Here is a 25,100-nt window from a genome sequence, read left to right on the forward strand (position 1 = left end):
TCGTTAACTCACAAATTGTTGATGAAAGCCCTTCTTTATTACCTCTTTAGCTTTTAGTGAAATTGGTTGAAGCCCATGAGCTTGTAAAACCTGATGGAATGAGATAGAGTAACATTAATGGATGTCTGTTTTATGATCCACATGTACAGAATCACAGTCTAGGAGAATAATTGGATTTTTCAGTCCAATTACACAGTATTACTGAATTTCACACCTTGAATCACCAAATACCAGAGTATGATCAAATGTCAAAGGATTGTCTGATCACCAAGCAGCACAGAATCAGAGTCATACAGTCAAACAACAGCACAAAATCTTGGATTCATAGAAACCTGCGTAACCCACCACTGCACCATTTGGCCAATGGTGTAAAGTCCAGATTTTAATTGGTTGAAGTCTACACATGAAACAGTGATCAGGTCCCACAGAAAACCAGGAGAACTTACATACTTAGCGTCAGCCCAGCCACTTTTTGGCGACCACATTTTCCCTTCACCCATCAGTCCAAGGGCAAGGTGGGCAAGGGGAGCAAGGTCCCCACTGGCCCCAACGGTTCCCTTCTCTGGGACATAGGAGAGGCAGGAAGCTGCAGAAGGCAAATTAACAGAGTAAGATCACAGCTCATCAAAGCATAATCTACAAAACATATAGAAAACAGCGAAGAAGAAAACAAGAGGTTACCATTAAATGCCTCAATCAGCTGACGGAGGGTCTCCAAGGAGATTCCACTGTAACCCTTGGCAAGGACATTGATCCTGAGAGCCAGAAGCATTCGGCACCTCTCCGGTGACAAGGGCTCACCCACACCTAAAGAGAAGCAAGATTTATTGATTTCCATAAAGTTAGTCCCTGTTGCCTCAGTACAAAGTGTAGAAACCTGGGTGTCCAGGCTGACAATAAAATCAACCTCTCATGGTTCCTCCCTCACCTCCCTCTGGTGTCCCTCTTCCTTCCTTTTCTCCCATGGTCCATGATCATCACATTCCTTCCTCAGTCCTTTACCTTCCAGCTTGTCCGCTTTATCCCTCCTCCCCCACCCTCCACCTTCCCCCTCACCCGGCTTCACCAATCACCCGCCAGCTTGTACTCCCCCCCTCCCCACACGTTATTGTTCCCCCTTCCTATCTAGTCCTGATGAAGAATGCCAGTCCAAAATGTTGACTGTTCATTTCGCTTCATGGATGCTGCCTGACCTGCTGAGTTCCTCCAGCATTGTGTGTGTTGTTCTCAGGCAATTTTCAGTGGCAGTGAGGCAAGCAATGTAGATGATTAGAAACATTAGCCAATCCTGAGCTGAAATAATGAGACAATCCTGCTATGCTTTATGTCAATTATAGGATTGCTCATGATTCTGGTGGATGTGGCATAGGAAAGGTTTTGCAGCAATGTTTCGGGGAGTGGATACTGCCAACCAAAAACAATCTATCACCTTGTTGAGAGCAGTATGGACCTGAAGTTGGACAGGGTTGGAGGCCTGGGTTCCGAGGAAACAGAAGGGGGATTTGGAGGAGAGGAGTGGGGGATTCAGAGGGGAGGGCAGAGGGACGAGACGAGGATTCATAAGGTTGCAAGGGATAGTGGTGGCTAGGCAGCGTTCAAAGCTCATCTATGAGAAAAATATTTAAAAAGTGACTCTAGATAAATATATTTTAATACTTAATGATTCACTTATTAAATATACTTTACACAGATTACCTTTGAGTGCTCTCATTGAGATACAAGGTTGGATACTGACTGCCACTAGCATGCAATGCTGCAAGATTAGATTAGCTTCATTCATCACATCTACATTGAAATGCATCATTAGCATCAACGACCAACACAGTACAAGGAAGTGCTGGTGACAGACTGCAAGTGTCACCATGCTTTCAGAACCAGCATAGCTTGCCCACAACTTTCCAACCTAACTGTACATTTTTTTGGACTGTGGGAGGAAACTGGAGAACTCAGAAGAAACCCACGTGGTTACAAACTCCTTACAGACAATGGCAGAATTGTACCTGGGTTGCTAGTGCTGTAATACTGTTACACTTGCTGCTACTCTGCCATGCTGCCCTGCAATTTCTTGCAGTCTGGGGCAGATGATAAAATCTGGGTGGATCCTGGACCTTTGCTTTGTTTCCTGAGAATGGACTGAGATCATTCTTTGGCTTTTACCCTCTGTGTTAACAGCTTGGGCAGATTTTGTTTGGGAAGCAGCAGTGAATAGCCACAGGGAGTGAAAACAGACTGGGAATTAATCAGCTGCAGAGAAATTGTGAAGGAATTGTTTGGGCTTCTCCAACTGTGTAAAAAATACAGAAAAAAGAACCAAAAATAATAGTGGCTCTAATGGAGAAATTAGAACTGGGAATAAGGAAATTGAGCTTGTCCCAGACCCTCACCAGTTCTAAAATCATAGAAAACCCCCTCTCCAGATACATCACAGCTTGCTATGGCAGTTGCTCTAGCCCAAGGCTGCAAGAAACTGCAGAAAGTTGTCAATGCATCTCTGTACCTAACACAAACCCTCTTCCTCTCTATTGACTGTGTCTACACTTCTTGCCGCCTTGGGAAAGCAGCCAACATATGGGGCGGCACCGTAGTGTGGTGGTTAGCATAAAACTATTACAGTGCCCGCGGCCTGGGTTCAATTCTAGCAGCTGGTTGTATGTTCTCCTCGTCATAGTGTGGGCTTCCTCCAGGCGATCCCACGTTCTGAGGACATGCAGGTCAGTAGGCTAATTGGTCATTTGGGTGTAACTGGACAGTAGGCTGGAGGTGCCCACTGCCTTGCTGTATCTCTAAATAATAAAACAATGTCTAACACCAGAGGGCACGCATTTAAAGTGAGAGGGACTAAGTTTAAAGGAGATCAGCAGGGCAAGTTTTTTTTACGTAGAAGAGTTGTGGGTACCTGGAATGTACTGGAATGTGGTGGAGACAGATGTGATAGAGGCATTTAAGAGGTTCCTAGATAGGCACATGACTGTACAGGGAATGGAAGACTAGATTTTTGAGCTCACAATCTACCTCGTTATGATCACTGCATTTTGTCAGTAGCTGATACACTTTCTTCTGCATTCTGTTAGTGTATTACCTCAATGCACTGTGTAATGATTTAATGGTAAAAATAGTGTGCAATAGTTTTCACTATATCTCAGTACATGTGACAATAATAAGCATTGTGTGGTAGAAGGAATTCATTTAGTTGGGCATGTGATTATAACATCATGGGCTGTAGGCCTGTTCTATCTTCTATTGCCTATAATCAAGGATTCCTCCCACCATGCTCATTCTCCTCTCCCTGTCCCTCCGGTTGAGCAGAAGGTGCAAGATCTTGTGAGTGTGTAGCACCAGACTCAAGAACAGCTTCAACCCCCCTGCAATCAGACTCTTGAACAGGCCTCTTGTTCATTAGCCAATGAATAGTCCATCTCGCCAAGGCTCTTGCTTCTTATTTATCTCCCTGCACCACAGTTTCCCTGTAACTGCAACATCGTGTACTTCTGTGTGCAATGATCCGAATGGATGGCACAAAGCAAAACCTTTTCACTGTATCTCAGTATATATGACACAAAAATGACACTTGTGAGCTGCCTCAGCACACCCTAAGGTTGTGCTGGTTGTTAATGCCTTTCACTGTAGATTTTGATATATGTATTTTAAATAAACGGATCTGAATCTACTACTAAACCAAACTAACTGAATAAATGAGGTCTTCACTGCGGAATATAGCAGAGCAGAGAATAATACATAATACACCTTTATTGTAAAGGATGTTGGAGTACAGAGGTAAGGAAGACTTGCTGAGATTATTCAGAGCTCTGGTGAAACAGTTATTTGCAACAATATGTGCTGGTTTGCTCTTCGTGCCTAAAGGAAGGACCCCTGCTTTTGAGTTAGAGCTGTGTACATACACGGACCCCCCATAAGACATTATCCTATGTGGAGACATTAAGGATACTACTAAATGGAGTCATGCAAGGTTCTGAGGAGAAGTGAGTGGGTCAGTAGTGAGAAACTATTTTCTCTGATAAGCAGCAAAGATTCAGGATGAGAGATTCGCCATTCAGGACCAAGGTAAGAAATTTAAATCCATGAAAACTTATGGACTGTGGATTTTCAGTAGAATCTAAGTATGACCAATAGATTGCTGAGTTCTCAGGGGAGGTAGCGATAGAAGGATAGGCAGGAAAGCTGAAGCATGCTTAGCCATGATCTATCAAATTTCAGAGTAGAGTTTGCTGAAGTTTGGTCCGCTCCTACTCCTTATATGCTCTTCAGCCATGTGTTCAACCAATGAGGAGAAGGCAAAAATGGTTCTCACAGAAACATCCACTCTTGAGAACATGTTTGATAATTAAAATAGTAAAAGGGGTTCTTTCACGTACCGACCGCAGTGGAGTGTATAACATTCTCCTGCAGTTCCCTGTAAAAACAGTAGAGTGAGAAACAATGCAGCAGTGCCAAGGATCAAGAATCGACTTTATTGACCATATCCATTTACATGTATTAGGAATTTGCTGTGCTGCTAGTCAGGGCACAACATGCAACAAAAAACAACAACTTTCAACAATTCTAAAGTTAGAGGTTAAAGTAGGATTTGGAATAAAATGTGTATAAATACATAAACACCAGCATGTGCTTACAATGTAAACAGCTTTATAACAAGTAGTTTAGAGTGTTGACAATGCAGTGCAGTGGCAGAGGTAGTAGAAGGGGGTGGTGGGGAGGGAGCTAACTAGAATTGTTAATCAGATTAACTGCCTGGGCAAAGAAACTTTTAAGATGGTGTAAAATTTTTGTTTTAATAACCCTACAGGGCTTTCCTGAAGGAAGCTTTTGCAAAAGGCAGTTTGCAGGGTGGCAATGATTTTTCTTTCCACTTCTTTATCCTGGACACATACAAGTCCTTCTGTGTTAGTAGACTGCAGCCATTTCTACTGTCCGACAGTTCACTGTAGTTTTCATGTATTGTGAAAGGATGCTGCACCAAATCAGACAATGTTACTCACACAAGTTTATCTGGGGCGATAACAGTTCTGGCAAACTTCCCAAAGCCTGTGTTTATTCCGTACACAACTAGAAAACAAAATATTTGCACAAGGTATTATTTGTGGGGCTGAAACGTGGCTCATAAAGTGAGTTGCTGAATATTAAATGAACTTAAACCAATGTGACCTTGCTCTTCAGTGATGATTCTTTCCACCAGCTCTCTTGATCTGTTGACTCTTCTTTCACTCTCAGTGGTAAGCTACAAGGAAAATCCACTCATTTAATGACACATGGCTGTAAAACATTGCACATCTATCACCCGAAGTGGCATCCAACATCTCACCTTGATTTTATAAGTCCCCTTGCCAAGTTGAACAAGTTGTTGTGTTGATAAGCTATTTCCATCCACATAAATGTACTGAATAGGGAGAAAAACCACACTGAAAATGAACTGCAGATTACTCCAATCCCCTTATTCCTTTTATTAACTGGGCTACACTCACCTGCTGAGAATATTGAAGCATTCTGCATTTACTTATTAAGAACTTGTAAGAACAAAATAATGGTTAACAGTACAGTTTGTCAGCTGTGAGGATGAAAAACACAGATCACTTTGTGAAACAGGACAAAACTCAGCAAATGCTGTTATCTCATTTAGGAGGGGTTACAAAATGGCTGCCATGGGAAATGAGTCAAGAGCCGGCTGCTGGAGTTTCCAAGGTGACTGTTAAGGCAGTGAAGACCTAATCTTGGGGGCACAGCTAATAGTGTAAGCTTTCATTTAACTTGAAGGTGACAATGAAGCATAGATGAGTATAAAAGCAAGGAGCTTATAATTCACTGATAATACCCCACGGGCTATTTTGTCCGGTTCTGTACATACATCTTAGTTAAAATTTTGAAGTTATGGGGAGAGTGCATATGAGATTTACCAGTACAGTTGCAGTAAAGCAGTGCACCGTGGCACTAATCTCAGATCAGAGAAATCCAAGTACAGATTTAACAGGGTTGAAAATTACAAAGGGTTTTGAAAAAAAAGAAAATATTTTACCACTGACTGCTGGTATCATGGTCTGGTACGGCAATTCAAATGCACAGGAATGCAAGAAGCTGCAGTGGGTAGAAGGCTCAGCCCAGTACATCACAGGCACGTCTCTCCCCACCATTAGTTGTAGGTACATGCCTCAAAAAAGTAACATCCATCATCAAAGATCCCCTCCATCTAGGCCATGCTGTCTTCTCACAGCTACCACTGGGCAGGAGGATACTGAAGCCTGAAATCCCATAGCTCCAGGTTCAAGAACAGATATTGTACCTCCCTTCAACCATTCACTTCTGGAAACACACAGCACAACACTGTAACCATGCTGGTCACGTTGCACTACAATGGAGCTTATTTTTATTTAATTATGTTCAAGGCACGACTACGCAAGCGCTAGGATGTCAGCGAGTTAGACCGGCGGGAAGAGTTTAAAAGAAGACAGTTTTTCTTCAGCAGTTTGATCAAGGCACGACTACACAAGCGCTGGGATGTCAGCGAGTTAGACCGGCGGGAAGAGTTTAAAAGAAGACAGTTTTTCTTCAGCAGTTTGATCAAGGCACGACTACGCAAGCGCTGGGATGTCAGCGAGTTAAACTGGTGGGAAGAGTTTAAAAGGAGAGAGTTTTTTAGAGCGGACGCCAGAGTAGATGGAAACAGAGTAGGAGGGCTTTGGTTCAATGGGACTTCTGCTATAACGGGTCGAGGCCAGATAGGTTACCTGCAAAGAATAGAAAAAGGAAGTATGTTCTGTGTGGGTGTCAGATGTGGGATGTCCGGGAGACTCCCAGCCTCCCAGACGGCCACATCTGCGCCAGGTGCATCGAGTTGCAGCCCTTTAGGGACTGGTTTAGGGAAATGGAGATGCAGTTCGATGACCTTCGTCTGGTCAGGGAGAGTGAGGAGGTGATAGAGAGAAGTTACAGGCAGGTGGTCACACCAGGGCCACGGGAGACAGACAAGTGGGTCACAGTCAGGAGGGGGAAGGGGAAGAGTCAGGTATTAGAGAGTACCCCTATGGCTGTACCCCTTGACAATAAGTACTCCTGTCTGAGCACGGCCTACCTGGGGCACAGAGTCTGGCCCTGTGGCTCAGAAGGGTAGAGAAAGGAAGAAGGCAACAGTAATAGGGGATCTATCATTAGGGGATCAGACAACGATTCTGTTGACACAGGAAAGAAACAGGGATGGTAGTTTGCCTCCCAACTGCCAGGGTCTGGGATGTTTCAGATATCCTGAAGTGGGAAGGAGAACAGCCAGAGGTCGTGGTATACATTGGTATCAATGACATAGGCAGGAAAAGGGAGGAGATCCTAAAAACAGTCTACAGGGAGTTAGGAAGGAAGTTGAGAAGTTGGACCTCAAAGGTAGTAATCTAGGTATTACTGCCTGTGCTACGTGACAGTGAGTACTGTATAGGAATAGAGTGAGGTGGGGATAAATTTGTGGTGAGGGATTGGAGTAGGGTGCAGGGATTCAGATTTCTGGATCATTGGGACCTCTTTTGACCTGTACAAAAAGGATAGGATGCACTCAAATCCAAGGGGGCCAATACCCTGGCAGAAAGGTTTGCTAAGACTATTGGGCAGGGTTTGGACTAGAATTGCTGGGGGGTTGGGAACCAACTGAAGAGACGGAGGAAGGGGCGGTTGGCTCACAAATAGAGAAAGCTTGGAGACAGTGTGAGAGGGAGGATAGGCAGGTGATAGAGAAGAGATGCACTCAGACGGATGGTTTGAGATGTGTCTATTTTAATGCAAGAAGCATCATGAACAAAGTGGATGAGCTTAGAGCATGGATCAGTACTTGGAGCTATGATGCTGTGGCCATTACAGAGCCTTGGATGGCTCAGGCACAGGAATGGTTACTTAGAGTGCCAGGCTTTAGATGTTCCAGAAAGGACAGGGAGGGAGGCAAGAGAGGTGGGGGCATGGCACTGCTGATCAGAGATAGTGTCACGGCTGCAGAAAAGGAGGATGTCATGGAGGGATTGTCTATGCAGTCTCTGTGGGTGGAAGTTAGAAACAAGAAAGGGTCAATAACTCTACTGGGTGTTTTTTATAGACTAGCCAATATTAACAGGAACACAGGAACATCGAGGAGCAGATAGGGAGACAGATTCTGGAAAGGTGTAATAATAACAGGATTGTTGTGGTGGAAGGTTTTAAGTTCCCAAATATTGATCGGCATCTCCCAAGAGCAAGGGGTTCAGATGGGGTGGAGTTTGTTAGGTGTGCTCAGGAAGGTTTCCTGACACAATATGTAGATAAGCCTACAAGAGGAGAGGCTGTACCTGATCTGGTATTGGGAAATTAACCTGGTCATGTGTCAGGTCTCTCAGAGCATCTTGGAGATAGTGATCTCAATTCTATCTCCTTTACCATAGCATTAGAGAGGGATAGGAACAGACAAGTTAGGAAAGTGTTTAATTGGAGTAAGGGGAAATATGAAGCTATCAGACAGGAACTTGGAAGCATGAATTGGAAACAGATGTTCTCAGAGAAGTGTACGGCTGAAATGTGGCAAATATTCAGGGGATATTTGCATGGTGTTCTGCATAGGTGCATTCCAATGAGACAGGAAAAGGATAGTAGGATACAGGAACCGTGTTGTACAAAGTCTGTTGAAAATCTAGTCAAGAAGAAAAGAAAAGCTTACAAAAGGTTCAAAAAACTAGGTAATGATAGAGATCTAAAAGATTATAAGGCTACTAAGAAGGAGCTTAAGAATGAAATTAGGAGAGCCAGAAGGGACCATGAGAAGGCCTTAGTAGACAGGATTAAGGAAAACCCCAAGGCATTCTACAAGTATGTGCAGAGCAAGAGGATAAGACATGAGAGAATAGGACCAATCAAGCGTAACAGTGGAAAAGTGCATATGGAACCGGAGGAGATAGCAGCGGTACTTAATGAATACCTTCATTAAGTACCTCTGTTTCAGTATTCACTATGGAAAAGGATTTTGGCGATTGTAGGGATGACTAGCAGCGGATTGAAAAGCTTGAGCATATAGACATTAAGAAAGAGGATGTGCTGGAGCTTTTGGAAAGCATCAAGTTGGATAAGTCTCCAGGACCAAATGAGATGTACCCCAGGCTACTGTGGGAGGCAAGGGAGGAGATTACTGAGCCTCTGGCAATTTGCATCATCAATGGGAATGGGGGAGGTTCCGGAGTACTGGAGGATTACAGCTGTTCCCTTTTCAAAAAAGGATTAGAGATGGTGCAAGAAATTATAGACTGTGAATCTTACTTCAGTGGTAGTAAGGTGATGGAGGAGATCCTGAGAGGCAGGATTTATGAACATTTGGAGAGGCGTAATATAATTAGGAATAGTCAGCATGGCTTTGTGAAAGGCAGGTCGTGTCTTACGAGCCTGACTGAATTTTTGAGGATGTGACTAAACACATTGATAAAGGTAAAATAGTAGATGTAGTGTATATGGATTTCAGCAAGGCATTTGATAAGGTACTCCATACAAGGCTTATTGAGAAAGTAAGAAGGCATGGGATCCAAGATGACCTTGCTTTGTGGATTCAGAATTGGCTTGCTCACAGAAGAGTGGTTGTAGACAGGTCATATTCTGCATGGAGGTCGGTGACCAGCGGTGTGGTTCAGGGATCTGCTCTGGGACCCTTACTCTTCATGATTTTTATAAATGACCTGGACGAGGAAGTGGAGGGATGGGTTAGTAAATTTGCTGATGACACAAAGGTTGGGGGTGTTGTGGATATTGTGGAGGGCTGGCAGAGGTTACAGTGGGACATTGATAGGATGCAAAACTGGGCTGAGAAGTGGCAGATGGAGTCCAACCCAGATAAGTGTGAAGTGGTTCATTTTGGTAGATCAAATATGATGGCAGAATATAGTATTAATGGTAAGACTCTTGGCAGTGTGGAGGATCAGAGGGATCTCGGGGTCTGGGTCCATTGGACACTCAAAGCTGCTGCGCAGGTTGACTCTGTGGTTAAGGAGGCGTACGGTGCATTGGCCTTCATCACCGTGGGATTGAATTTAAGAGCCGATAGGTAATGTTGTAGCTACATAGGACCCTGGTCAGACCCCACTTGGAGTACTGTGCTCAGTTATGGTCACCTCAATACAGAAGTCTTAGAGAATCTCATCCCTCTAAATGATTCCTTTTGAGTATTTATCCGACACTCAATGTGAAATTTATTGCTAAATTTAGTATCATAGAGTTATACAGCATGTGAACAGGCCTGGTGCCTCTCTTCTTTTCTCTCAGAGTCATGGAGTTCTGCTTCACAAAAATGCCCAAGTCACACATGCTGACCAAGATGTCTGTTTTAGCTAATTCCATTTGACTGGATTTGGCCCATCTAGGTCTTTCAATCCATGCATCTGTCAGCTTCCTCTAGCAGCTTGCTCCACTTAGTTGCCACCATCTGTGTCAAAACTTACCACTCACAACCATTTAAGTGTTTCCTCTCTCTCTCTCATCTCTTATCTCTTATCTCTTTCCTCTTATCTCTGTCCTATAGTTTTAGATTCCCCTACCTTGGGAAAGACTGTGACCACCTATCTTATCTACCTCATGCTCCTCAGCCTCCTTCCCTCCAGGGAGAAGGATTCTAACTATCTATCCTATCTATGCCTCTCATAATTTTGAGAATTTCCATAAGGTCGCTCCTTGGCTTCCTAAAATTCCAGTGAGAATAAAACCAGCTTATCCAGTTTCTCCTCGGGACTCCAACTCTCCAGTAACAGCAATATCGCTGGGAATCTTTCAGCATCCTTTCCACTTAGATCACATCATGACCAAAACTGCACATAATGTCTCAGTGTCTTGTACAGCCATAACATGACATCCCAATTCCTGTACTTAATGCCCATCCAATGAAGAAAGGTGTGCCCATATACTTCTTAACCACCTTGTTGACCTGTGCACCACCTCCTTGGTTATTTCAGGCAGGCATCCCTTATCACCAGTGTGAAAACACCATTCTTCCCTCTGATTAGAAACATAGAAAACCTACAGCACAATACAGGCCCTTCGGCCCACAATGTTATGCCAAACATGCATTTACTTAGAAATTACCTAAGGTTACCCATTGCTCTCTATTTTTCTAAGCACCCAGTACCTATCCAGGAGTCTCTTTAAAGACCCTATTGTATCTGCCTCCATCACTACCACCAGCAGCCCATTCCACGCATTCACCACTCTGCATAAAAAAATTTACCACTGACACCTTTTTTAAACAAAGGGGCTTCCCTTCTTCCACCATCAACTCTGCTCTCAAATGCATCTCTTCCATTTCCCGCACATCTGCCCTCACCCCATCCACCTGCCACCCCACTCGGGATAGGGTTCCCCTTGTCCTCACCTTCCACCCCACCAGCCTCCAGGTCCAACGTATAATTCTCCGTAACTTCCGCCACCTCCAATGAGATCCCACTACCAAGCACATCTTTCCCTCCACACCTCTTTCTGCTTTCCACAGGGATCGCTCCCTACACGACTCCCTTGTCCACTCGTCCCCCCAATCCCTTCCCACCGAACTCCCTCCTGGCACTTATCCTTGTAAGCGGAACAAGTGCTACACCTGCTCTTACACTTCCTCCCTCACCACCATTCAGGGCCCCAGACAGTCCTTCCAGGTGAGGCGACACTTCACCTGTGAGTCGGCTGGTGCTCCCGGTGTGGCCTTTTATATATTGGTGAGACCCGACGCAGACTGGGAGACCGTTTCGCTGAACACCTACGCTTGGTCCGCCAGAGAAAGCAGGATCTCCCAGTGGCCACACATTTTAATTCCACGTCCCATTCCCATTCTGATATGTCTATCCATGGCCTCCTCTACTGTCAAAATGAATCCAAACTCAGGATGGAGGAACAACACCTTATATACCGGCTGGGTAGCCTCCAACCTGATGGCATGAACATTGACTTCTCTAAGGCAACACAAGTGAATCTGCAGATGCTGGAAATAAATAAAAAACACAAAATGCTGGCAGAACTCAGCAGGCCAGACACTTCAATTCTCCCTGTGGCCACACACTTCAATTCAACAGACCACTCCCACTCTGATATGTCTGTCCATGGCCTCCTCTACCGTCAAGATGAGGCCACACACAGGTCGATGGAGCAATACCTTATCTCCCGCTGAGGTAGCCTCCTATCTGCTGACATGAACATTCAACTCACGGACCTCCGTTGATACCCCTGCCCCCCCCCCTTACCCCGTCCCTGTTTATAATTTTATAATTTTCTCTCTCTTTTTCCCTCCTCACTACAATTTCGCCCCAGCCCTACCTTTCTTTCTCTTTTATTTCCCATGATTCTCCACCTTCCCCCAGCCCATTTCCCTGGTGCCTATCACTTCCCAGCTCTCTACTTCATCCCTCCCCCCACTTCTTATCCCCCCTCGACCATCGCATGTTACTTCACTCCTGATGAAGGGTTTCAGCCCGAAACGTCGTCACTATCTCCTCGCATAGATGCTGTCTGGCCTGCTGAGTTCTGCCAGCATTTTGTGTTTTTTATTGACTTCTCTAACTTCCGTTAATTCCCCTCCTCCCCTTCTTACCCTATCCCTGACATATTTAGTTGTTTGTTTTTTTTCACTCTCTGCCCATCACCCTGCCTGTTCTCCATCTCCCTCTGGTGCTTCTCCCCCCTTTCTTTCTCCTGAGGCCTCCCGTCCCATGATCCTTTCCCTTCTCCAGCTCTATATCACTTTCACCAATCACCTTTCCAGTTCTCAGCTTCATCCCACCCCCTCCAGTCTTCTCCTATCGTTTCGCATTTCCCCTTCCCACCACTACTTTCAAATCTCTTACTATCTTTCCTTTCAGTTAGTCCTGATGAAGGGTCTCAGCCCAAAACATCACCAGTGCTTCTCCTTATAGATGCTGCCTGGCCTGCTGTGTTCCACCAGCATTTTGAGTATGTTGTTTGAATTTCCAGCATCTGCAGATTTCCTCATGTTTACCCCTGACATCTACTCTGTACCCACTGCCAAGCACCTTAAAACCATGCCCCCTCATGTTAGCCATTTCAGCCCTGGGAAAATGCCTCTGACTATCCACACAATCAATGCCCTTCATCATATTAAAAACATCTATCAGGTCACCTCTCATCCTCCGTTGTTCCAAGGAGAAAAGGCCAAGTTCTCTCAACCCTATTCTCATAAGCTACACCCTCCAATCCAGGCAACATCCCTGTAAATCTCCTCTGCACTCTCTCTCTCTATAGTATCCACATCCTTCCTGTAGTGAGGTGACCTGACTAAACATGCTACTCCAAGTGGGGTCTGACCAGGGTTTTATATAGTTGTAACATTACCTCATGGCTCTTGAACTCAATCCCATGGTTGATGAATGCCAACACCTTAACAACACTGTCAACCATACACCTTAACAACACTGTCAACCTGTCCAGCAGCCTTGAGTGTCCTAGATAGACACAAATCCCAAGATCTCTCAGATTCTCTACACTGCCAAGAGTCTTACCATTAATATTAGATTCTGTCTTCAAATTTGACCTACCAAAATGAACCACTTCACACTTAACTGAGTTGAAGTCTATCTGCCCAGTTCTGCATCCTATCGATGTCCCGCTGTAACCTTTGGCAACTCCCAGACTATCCAGAACACCCTAACCTTTGTGTCATCATCAAATATACTAACTCACCCTTCTACTTCTTCATCCAGTTAATTTATAAAAATCACAAAGAGGAGCGATCCCAGAACAGATCCCTGCGGAACACCACTGGTCACCGGACACCATGTAGAATATGAACCATATGTGGTTCCCCGGCAAAACCTCAGGCAAAGGAGTGGGTGACAAAGCAGATAAACATTGAAGAAAGGACTACAGTAACCAGGCACACTTTCAGTATGGAAACATTTGGTACAAAAGGGAGGGCTTCATATAAAACAAGTCATTGACGCCACATAAAGAGAGAAGTGAGGAGATGGGGAAGGGTTCTAATTTGATCCATGGTGAGTGACAGATGAAACAGATGCAAGAATATTGGTCTGTTCCCTTTCAAACCTGCTGTCACTGCACTTTGCTCCAAAATCCACCACCTCCTGTCGTATCTCTAATCCTGCACTCACCCCACCAGTTTCTTTCAAAAGTTATTCCACGCAACTTTACCTCTCACTTGTGTTCCTGCCCTTCCCAATGTTACAACTATTACTTTGTTAACTATTGCTCCCAGCTTTCTCAGCCTCTCCTTGCCAGAGGCACAGCTTTGCCCACTCCATCTTCTCCTCTGTAGCCTTCTGATGGCACCAGTCTAGGTTCGGTCACTCGAACCTAAAATAAGTGGAGGCCAAGCATCCTGAGCAAAGGATGCTGCTCCCAGTCCCACACCCTCGACTCCTCATATTCCCATCAGACCAAAGGATCAGCTTCCACTGGAGCTGTGACTGCCCTGGACCTACTGCAAATCACCACCAACCTCTCAAAGCCTGCCACCACCTCTTTGTTGGTCGATTGCAGATCCGATCCATGTGAGGAGCTATAATTGGCTTGAGCTAAACAATAAGAAGGCTGGTAGGAGCCGGATGTTGATTTCATTCACCCTTACTTGGACATAGAGTATATTGTAATCACTGGGTCGAAATCCTGAAAGCCCAAAATTATGACCAATGGATCTGGAAGCAGAAAGGTGGAGATCATACTCCAGATCATTTTAAGAAACAATGAGATGTGAAAGTGGCATGAAATGGTAGGTTTTCTGCACAGGAACTACAATGTTTTCTCCTGATCACCCTGTAATCTTATCATTTACACAATGCCTGAGTTTGCAGGTTTCTTAAAACTGAGATTTATCACAGCAAAATTTTGTACATATCAACCCAAAGGGCGACTTTTGAAAATAAGAGAGAATGAGACCAAATTGTACATAATTGTTAACCACCCAGAGAAGATAAGCTCAAAGGATACAGGGAGGCAAAGTGGTCAGTCAGTGGATCAAATTCAACTTCTTGCCCTTGGATAACTAGAATGGAGAAACCAAAAGGCCTAGTAAAATTAGGAGAAAACAACTAATGAATCAGAATTGGGATTCCCATTCTGAAAAAGGAGACAAGTATTAAAAGTAATAATTTTCTTCACCTGGCAGTTGTCTCTGCATTGACTTACCAATCTGGATGAAGTCTTTATCTTGCAAGACATCTTTAATTGCATCATTAAGATCCAACAAACTCTGCCCTTGACAGCGCTTCACTAAGAACGTGACATCTTCAGTGCACCCCAGGCCACCACCATCTGCCTTAGCTTTCATGTAGCGTCTCAGAGCTTCCTGTCCCAGCCATTGGATATTATAAGAAGGATCTTTACAGGGAACCGTCAGCCATTCATCCTTCACATGCACAGTGAAGCAAAACATTATTAATAGTCAACAGTCAGAACCAACATAAAGTACCTCCAAACACATTCCTCCTACAAACAAATGTGCAAGGAATGTAGTCAATTTATAGTCATTGTCTGTTAAAAATTAGCAGTGTTTATTGCAAAATTCATTAATACTCATCAAGACTCTCACTTGATCTGCTAACAATCATTACAGTGAAACCATTGTTTTTACTGAATTAAATATTATACCAGATTTCCTGGATTTTGGGTGTATAATTGACTCAGGTGTGCTGATGGAGGTTACTTGGACTATTCTCTGTTGCTAGACTGTGCAAGTCAGCAAGAACTGCACAGTGGCACGGAGGAAAAGCTCTGCCACACACCTCCAAAGACCAGGCTTCAATGTTGACCTCTGGTACTGTGTGTGTGAAATTTGCATGTTCTCCATGTGAACACGTGGGGAACCCCCCCCCCCCCACCCACCCACCAATTCCTCCCACATCCAATAAATGTGTCAGCTGTAAGTCAAATGGTCACTAGGTTGTTGGTGAGTGCTAGAATGGGAGGACAATTGTTGAACATGTGGGGAGAAGTTAAAACACGGGATTGACATGGGATTAATCTCAATGTGTTGGTGCAGACCACTTCTATGCTTTGTCTCTCTCCAATTCTATGACAAAACACTCTAGAATCAGCCTTGCATATCTTGTCCATCAACTGTCACTCGTGCTCAATCAAGTGAGGGAGAATGTGTGTGTAAGACAGAAAAAGAGGCAGGTTGCCCAGATTTCTCCTGTGACGACAGACACTCTGATGGGGGTTGTATACAGACCTCCAAACAGTAGTAAGGATGTTACCTATAAATTACAACAGGAGATGGAAAATACATGCCAAAAGGGTGATGTTACAATAGTCACGGGGGACTTCAATATGTAGGTAGATAGGGAAAACCAGGTCTGTGCTGAGTTACAGGGGGGTAGATTTCAAGAGTGCCTATGAGATGGCTTTTTAGAGCAGCTCATGGTTGAGCCCAGTAGAGGATCAGCTGTTCTGGATTGGGTGTTGTATAATGAACCAGAATTGATTAGAGAGCTTAAGGTAAAAGAACCCTTTGGGGCAAGTGTTAACTTGTTAAGACCGAATTCACCCTGAAGTTTGAGAAGCTAAAGTCGGATGTATCAGCATTACAGTGGAGTAAAGGGGATTACAGAGGCATGAGAGAGAAGTTGGCCAGAATTAATTGGAAAAGAACACTGGCAGGGATGACAGCAGAGCAGCAATGGCTGGAATTTCTGGAAGCAATCTGGAAGGCACAGGAAATACACATCCCAAAGAGGAAGTATTCTAAAAGAAAGATGACACGAGAAGTCAAAGTCAACAAAAAAGCCAAAGAGAGGGCATACAATTGAGCAAAATTTAGTGGGAAGTTGGAGGGTTGGGAAGCTTTGAAAAACCAACAGAAGGCAGCTAAAAAGTCATTAAGATGGTAAAGATGGAATATGAAAGTAAGCTAGCCAATAATATTAAAGAGGACACCAGAAGTTTCTTCAGATACATAGTGTAAAAGAGAAGCAAGAGTGGATATCGGACCACTGAAAAACAATGCTAGAGAGGTGGTAATGGGGGACAATGAAATAGTGGATGAACTGAATAAGCATTTTGCATCAGTCATCACTGTGGAACACACTAGCAGTATGGTAGAAGTTCCAGGTGTCAGGCGGCATGAAGTGTGTGAAATTACCATAACTAGAGAGAAGATTTTTTGGTAAACTGAAAGGTCTGAAGGTAGGTGAGACACCTCAACCTGAAAGAGGTGGCTGAAGAGATCATGGAGGCATCAGTGGTGAACTTTCAGGAATCACTAGATTCTGGAATGTTTCCAAAAGACTGAAAAATTGCAAATGTCTCTCCACTCTTCAAGAAGAGAGAGAGTCAGAAGAAAAGAAAACTACAGGCCAGTTAGTCTGACCTCAATGGTTGGGAGGTTGGTGGAGTTGTTTAGTGAGGATGAGGTCTCAGGGTACTTGGAAGGCACATTATAAAATAGGCCGTAGTCAGCATGGGGAAGATTTTCAAGGGAAAATCTTGCCTGATATATCTGTTGGAATTCTTTGAAGAAATAATAAACAGAAAAATCAGTTGATGTTGTGTACTTTGATTTTTAGAAGGCCTTTGACAAGATTCCACACATGAGGCTGCTTAACAGGTTACAAGCCCACAATATTACAGTAAAGATTCTAGCATGGATAAAGCAGTGGTTGATTGGCAGGAGGCCAATAGTGGGAATAAAGGGAACCTTTTCTGTCTGGCTGCCAGTGACTAGTCGTTTTCCACAGGGGTGTGTTGGGATTGACTCTTTTTACATCATATGTCAATGATTTGGACGATGCCATTCATGGTTTTTTTGCAAAGTTTGCAGACGATATAAAGATAAATGGAGGGGCAGCTAATTTTGAGGAAATAGGCTACAGAAGAACTTGGATTAGGAGACTGGAGAACGGAATGACAGATGGAATACAGTGTTGGGAAGTGTATGATCATGCACTTTGGTAGAAAAAATGAAAGGGTTGTCTATTTTCTAAAGGGAGTGTAAATACAAAAAGAAAACTGAGATGCGAAGGGACTTGTGTAATGTTGAATCAGGTTTGTTGGTCTGGCAAGTGAGACAGGAAATGCACTGATTTTGAATATGTATATTAATAATTTATTTACAAATAGAAAAAAATTCGACCAAACATTCATGTTCCCCAAGTTACAGACAATACAAAGCTGAATATTCAACAAACAGAAGTACATTCAGCAAACATACTTAGTTAAAAGTTCACATAGAGTATATTTTCTCAATTGTCTTGTACATCCTTGCCTTAAACAAAGGAAGAAGAGAGAAAGTCCCTTTCATGTGCAATTTTATATGCTCAGAATATTTGCAACTGGAAACCAGGCACCTATCCAATGGGAAAAGCAGCTGCAGCTTCTAAACTAACCAATCACAATGGAAGTGGCTTTTAACAGTCAAAATAAGGCAGGACCCCTCAGGACACCCTACCGCTTGAAAGTTGCAAATGTGATGATCTAACTAGTATGACTCTCACAAACTCCCAACTAAGTTGTAGGTTAAACACAACAGTACAATACCCAGTACTTAAAGCTGAATAGTCACCTCCCTGTATACTACAGTAATCCACCACCCCCCTGTGCCCCAAAAAGCTACCAGCCCCGCCCTGGAGCAAAGTAACCAATGAACTGGTTCCTCACTTAACCTTATACACTGAGATATGATCAACCAGGTAAGAGATGCTACCCGATCCATCAGGAATGTACATAAGAAATAGGAGCAGGAGTTGGCCACCTGGCCTGTCAAGCCTGCTCCACCATTCAGTAAGATCATGGCTGATCTGGTCATGGACTCACCTCCACCTATCTGCCTTTTTCCCATAACCCTTAATACCCCAACTTTGCAAATATCTATCCAACCTCATCTTAAATATATTATAGAAAAACCTACAACACAATACAGGCCCTTCAGCCCACAATGCTGTGTCAACCATATACTCACTTTAGAAATTACTTCGCGTTACCCATAGCACTATTTTTCTAAGCTCCATGTACCTATCCAGGAGTCTCTTAAGAGACCCCATCGTATCCGCCTCCACCACTGTTGCCAGCAGCCCATTCCATGCACTCACCGCCGTCTGTGTAAAAAACTTACCCCGACATCTCCTCTATACCTACTTCTAAGCACCTTAAAACTGTCCCCTCTCAGGCCAGCCATTTCAGCCCTGGGAAAAAGCCTCTGACTATCCACATGATCAATGCCTCTCATCATCTTATACACCTCGATCAGGTCACCTCTCATCCTCTGTTGCTCCAAGGAGAAAAGGCAAGTTCACTCAACCTTTTCTCATTAGCTACACCCTCCATTCCAGGCAACACCCTTGTAAATCTCCTCTGCACCCTTTCTATAATTTCCACATCCTTCCTGTAGTGAGGTGAATAGAAATGAGCACAGTACTCCAAGTGGGGTCTGACCAGGGTCCTACATAGAAACATAAAAAACCTACGGCACAATATAGGCCCTTCGGCCCACAAAGCTGTGCCGAACATGTCCTTACCTTAGAAATTCCTCTAGTTTTCTGAGATCCATGTACCTGTCCAGAAGTCTCCTAAAAGACCCTGTCATATCCGCCTTCACCACCGTCGCTGGCAGCCCATTCCACGCACTTAGCACTCACTGTGTAAAAAACTTACCCTTGACATCTCCTCTGTACCTACTTCCAAGCACCTTAAAACTGTGTCCTCCTGTAGCAACCATTTCAGCCCTGGGAAAAAGCCTCTGATTATCCACATGATCAATGCCTCTCATCATCTTGTACACCTCTATCAGGTCACCTCTCATTCTCCAAGGAGAAAAGGCCAAGTTCACTCAACCTATCTCATATGCTCCCCAATCCTCTATACTGTGTCGATAGTTTCCACATCCTTCCAGAAGATACCCAAGTGGGGTCTGACCAGGGTCCTATATAGCTGCAACATTACTTCTCAGCTCCTAAACTCAGTCCCACGATTGATGAAGGCCAATACACCGTACGCTTTCTTAACCACAGAGTCAACCTGCACGGCAGCTTTGAGTGTCTTATGGACTCGGACCCCAAGAACCCTCTGATCCTCCACACTACCAAGAGTCTTAACATTAATACTATATTTTGTCATCATATTTGACCTACCAAAATGAACCACCTCACACTTATCTGGGTTGAACTCCATCTGCCACTTCTCAGCCCAGTTTTGTATCCTATCAATGTCCCACTGTAACCTCTGACACCCCTCCACACTATCCACAACACCTCCAACCTTTGTGCCTTCAGCAAATTTATTAATCCATCCCTCCACTTCCTCATCCAGGTAATTTATAAAAATCACAAAGAGTAGGGGTCCCAGAACAGATCCCTGAGGCACTCTACTGGTCACTGACCTCCATGCAGAATATGACCCATCTACAACCACTCTTTGCCTTCTGTGGACAAGCCAGTTCTGGATCCACAAAGCAATGTCCCCTTGGATCCCATGCCTCCTTAATTTCTCAATAAGCCTGGCATGGGATACTTTATCTAATGCCTTGCTGAAATCCAATAAACACTACATCTACTGTTCTACCTTCATCAATGTGTTTATCACATCCTCAAAAAATTCATTCAGGTTCGTAAGGCACAACTTGCCTTTCACAAAGCCATGCTGACTTTTCCAAGGTAGCCTCCACTGTTTCACTGGGCAGAGAATTCCACAGATTCACCACCCTCTGAGAAAAGCAGTTCCTCCTTATCTCAGTCCTAAATCTACTCCCCTGAATCTTGAGGCTATGTCCCCAAGTTCTATTCTCACCTACCAGAGGAAACAACTTTCCTGCCTCTATCCTATCTATCCTTTTCATAATTTTAAATGTTTCTTTAAGATCTCCTCTCATTCTTCTGAATTCCTGTGAGTACAGTCCCAGGTGACTTATAGTCTAACCCAGGCATGGGCAAACTACGGCCCGGGGGCCATATGCGGCCCGTTAAGCTTTTTAATCCGGCCCGCAGAACTTGATGAAATTATATTAATAAACCTTGTTAACGTTTTTTACCCGCAATTCTGGCGTTTTCCCAATAGATGACGCACTCTATATACATTGACCTTTGTTGAGGTGCAGCGTATTACTCCACATTTGCGCTTTACTCTTTGTTCGGCTCGACCTATTTGTGTGAACAGGCGTTCAGCGTCATGAACATCAACAAAGCCAGCCACAGATCCAAGTTCACTGACCAACACCTCAGATCCATCCTGAGAATCGCCACAACAAAACTAAATCCAGATTTTGATGCGCTGGCTAAAAAGGGAGACCACTGTTCCCACTGAAATTAAAAATAAGTTTCTTCGTTGTGTTATGTAAAAAATGCATTTGAAAATATTTTTTTCAATAAGCCTTACATGTTGTATGTCATTTCTGTTAAGTGATGGACATGAGTAGTGCGCAGGTGCACGTATGTTCTCAAAATAAAAAATGCGCTCCAGATCAAATAACGCGCTCCGCATACTGGCGCGCTGTCACTGTTCTGTCATTGTGCTGGTCGTTGTTGAGTTTTGGCACAGGGGACAATTGAATAAGAAGGAGCAGGACAAGTAGACCTGCATCTCCTACCGTTTTTGAAAGAAAGACAGTCAGGAGGAGAGTGATGATGATAATATCTTGAAGGATAACAGAATTTTCAGTGCTTTAAAATAATAACTGTTACTATTAAAAAAAGCTGTATTTTATTCATTTAATTTTCAGTGTTTTAAAAGTCATTTCAATAAATAGCTAAATACCATGGGACTTCAAAGACAGATATTTTGTTGTAATGCATTTGTTCATTTTCAATTGAAATTAAAGCACATGTTTTCTACATATCCCATGATATTTTATTTTCTCTTATGAGGTGTATTACCAAAACACTCCGTCCATCTGCTCCTGGTCCGGCCCCCCTGTCAAATTTTAGAACCCTTTGTGGCCCACAAGTCAAAAAGTTTGCCCACCTCTGCGCTAACCGCAACCACCCCTCCCCCATCTCTGGAATCAACCTGGTGAACCTCCTCTACACTGCCTCCAAACCCATTATATCCTTCTTCAAGTTACAAGACCAGAACTACATGCAGTACTCCAGGTGTGGACCCATCAGTACCCTGTACAGTTGCAGCATAACCTCCCTGCTCTTAAATTCAATCCCTCCAGCAATGAAGGCCAACATCCCATTTACCTGCTTGATAGCCTGCTGCACTGCAAACCAACCTTTTGTGATTCATGCAGAAGCACTCGCAAGTCCCTCTGCATAGCAGTATGCTGCAATGTTTTTTTTACCATTTAAATAATAATCTTCTTTCATTTTCCCTTCCAAAATGGATGATCTCACATTTACCAACATTGTATTCCATCTGCCAGACCCTTGCCCACTCACTTAACCTATCCATATCTCTCTGCAGACTCTCCATATCTTCTGCACTTTATTTGCTTTTCCACTCAATTTAATATCATCAGCAAACTTAGATACACTACAATCAGCTCCCTCTTTTAGTTTGTTAATGTGTATCATGAACAGTTGTGGGTCCAGCACCAACCCCTGCAGCACGCTGCTCACCACTAATTGCCAACTAGAGTAACACCCATGTATCCCAACTCTCTGCTATCTATTAGTTAACCAATCCTCTATCCATGCTAGTACATCATCCCCAACTTTATGCATCCTCATCTTATGGATAAGTCTTTTATGTGGTACCTTTTGGAATGCCTTCTGGAAATCCAAGTAAATAATGTCCATCTGTTCACCTCCATCCACTGCACTCATTATATCCTCAAAGAACTCCAGTAAGTTTGTCAAACAGGACCTGCCTTTGCTGAATCCATGCTGCATCTGCCTGATGGATCCATTTCTTTCCAGATGCCTCGCCATTTCTTCTTTAATAATAGCTTTCCCAACTCCAGATGTTAAACTAACTGGTCTATAGTTACCTGCCTCTCGCTTACATCCTTTTATGAACAGTGCATGATATTTGCACAATCCAATCTGCCAAGACCTGCTCAGAGTTCAGACAATTTTGGTAAATCATCACCAGAGCCTCTACTATAACTTCTGCCGTTTCTTTCAGTACCCTGGGATGCATTCCATCAGGACCAGGGGACTTATCTATCTTCAGGCCCACAAGTTTGTTCAGCACTACCTCTTTAGTGATAGTTATTGTATCGAGGTCCTCACCTCTCATTGCATCTATAACTTCTCTCTTTGGCATGTTAGAAGTGTCCTCCACCATGAAGACAGACACAAAATAGCCATTCAAAGCCTCTGCCAGTTTGTCATTACCCAATATCAAATCCCCCTTCTCGTCCTCCAAGGGAACTACATTCACTTTTCTGCTTTATTATCCATTTTTATATTTTGTGCTGGTTTATGTTCATAATCTAGCTTCTCTTTATTTATTGCTTGCTTAGTGGAACTTTGTTGCTTTTTAAAGTTTTTGCAATCTTCCAGTTTCCCACTACTCTTGGCAACTTTGTATGCACGAGCTTTTAGTTAGATGCCTTCTTTTATTTCCTAAGTTGTCCAAGGCTGGTTCTCCGCACCCTTACTGTCCTTGCTTTTAACTGAAGTATATTTTTGTTGAGCACCGTGAAAAATCTCATTGAAAGTCTTCCACTGTTCCTCAACTGTCCCACCATATAGCCTACGTTCCCAGTCTACACTAGCCAAATCCTGCCTCATCCCATTGTAGACTACATTGTTTAGGCACAATATACTGGTTTTAGATTGAATTATTGCCTCCTTTATTTGTATGAGAAATTCAATCATACTGTGATCACTCTTTCCAAGACATTTCCATAACTATGTTAAAACTAATAGAACTATGGCCACTGGTGACAAAGTGCTCCCCCACTCACACCTTAGTCTTTTGCCCCTTAGCCTATTTCCCAACAGTAGGTAGCCTTGCAAAACATAGAGGGAAACCGCTATATATTGTCCAAAGAAAGCTACCCTGAATGCACTTAACAAATCCCACCCCATGTAAGCCCTTAGCACTATGGGAGTCCCAGGTAAATTAGTAAAGTTAAAATCTCTACCATGAGAACCCGAGTATTCTTACAAATCTATACAATTGCCTAGCATTTGTTCTTTTAATTCCTGCTGACTACTTGGAGGCCAATTGTGCAATCTCAACAAGATGATCACCACTTAATTTCTCAGCTCCACCACCGTCCCACTCGAAGATCCCTCCGTAAAATGGCACTGCATGCAGCGGCCGTGTTGCGAGCTCCATTTGCATTTCTTGTTCAAGTAGCTGATGGTCACATCAGATAGACTGACTCTTCTGAAGGCTGGGAAAACGGCATTTACCCACTATGTGCCTTTTCTACATTGGGAACCCCTGCTTGCGTGATCAATGGGAGGCTCACTTACTATGCTGCTTTCTCGAAAGCGACATCAAAGGTGAGGGAGAACAGCTGGCATCCTAGTGAGATTGAGGTGGCTGCTAATCAGCCGCCACTCCCTAGCAAATTCCTGGCTAATGTTCAGTCCATTGACAAAAAGCTGTGCAAACTGAGAGCCAGAATCTATCAGTGGGAAACAAAGGGATGTAACATTTTGTGCTTCGTGGAGACCTGGCTGATGGGTGAGGTACCTGATCATACTATTGAGCCCTCAGGGTTCTTCCTGTTCCATACAGACAGGTCCAAAAACTTGTCTGGGAGGAGTAAAGGAGGTGGAGTATGCTTCATGGTCAATAATGTCTGGTGTGACCCCTGGAGCGTGCATGCCCTCAAATCCTTTTGTTCCCCAGATCTGAAGTACCTGGTGCCGCTGTGTAGACCTTTCTGGCTGCCTAGGGAGTTCATGGCTCTTATTATCACAGCAGCTGTGTATATTCTGTCGCAGGCTGATATTGACCTGACTCTCAAGGAACTGTACAAGACCATCAGCACCCTGGAGACTGCAAACTTAGAGGTCACTGGTGACTTTAATAGAGTGTCACTGTCTAAAGTCGCTCCGAAGATTTGCCAACACATCCAGGTGAGCACACAGGAAGATAGTATACTCTACCATTACTACTCTCCCTTCCACAATGTTTACAAAGAGCTCTTTCACCTCTCCCATTTGGAAAATGGGATCACTCCTCCATCTCCAAGACGGCGGCGCGACGCAGTGCACAGCTGCCACTCCAGGAATGAATATCTGTTATCTGTAAGTAGGGGCCGT

At 43.8% G+C, this 25,100-nt stretch overlaps 1 protein-coding gene across 3 annotated transcripts in view; it reads right to left on the reverse strand.

Moving 5' to 3' along the window:
* Nucleotides 1-15,435, reverse strand: part of LOC132403946 (histidine ammonia-lyase-like) — a 55,342-nt gene extending 39,907 nt beyond the window's left edge. The window contains exons 1-10 of one of the 3 annotated variants that reach the window (XM_059987814.1): nt 15,130-15,435; nt 14,932-14,986; nt 5,481-5,502; nt 5,321-5,395; nt 5,164-5,236; nt 4,998-5,064; nt 4,374-4,411; nt 682-807; nt 447-586; nt 13-90 (exon numbers count right to left, since the gene is read on the reverse strand). In XM_059987814.1, the coding sequence (XP_059843797.1) occupies nt 13-90; nt 447-586; nt 682-807; nt 4,374-4,411; nt 4,998-5,064; nt 5,164-5,236; nt 5,321-5,395; nt 5,481-5,502; nt 14,932-14,986; nt 15,130-15,376 (921 nt within the window). In that variant the 5' untranslated portion in view covers nt 15,377-15,435. Of the gene's footprint in view, nt 1-12; nt 91-446; nt 587-681; nt 808-4,373; nt 4,412-4,997; nt 5,065-5,163; nt 5,237-5,320; nt 5,396-5,480; nt 5,512-14,931; nt 14,987-15,129 lie in introns of all 3 variants that reach the window. The other 2 variants (XM_059987815.1, XM_059987813.1) reach the window with 2 other exon arrangements.
* Between the last annotated feature and the right edge of the window lie 9,665 nt (nt 15,436-25,100).

The sequence above is a fragment of the Hypanus sabinus genome, chromosome 13 (genome assembly GCF_030144855.1).
Source record: "Hypanus sabinus isolate sHypSab1 chromosome 13, sHypSab1.hap1, whole genome shotgun sequence".
Classification (NCBI taxonomy): Eukaryota; Metazoa; Chordata; class Chondrichthyes; order Myliobatiformes; family Dasyatidae; genus Hypanus; species Hypanus sabinus.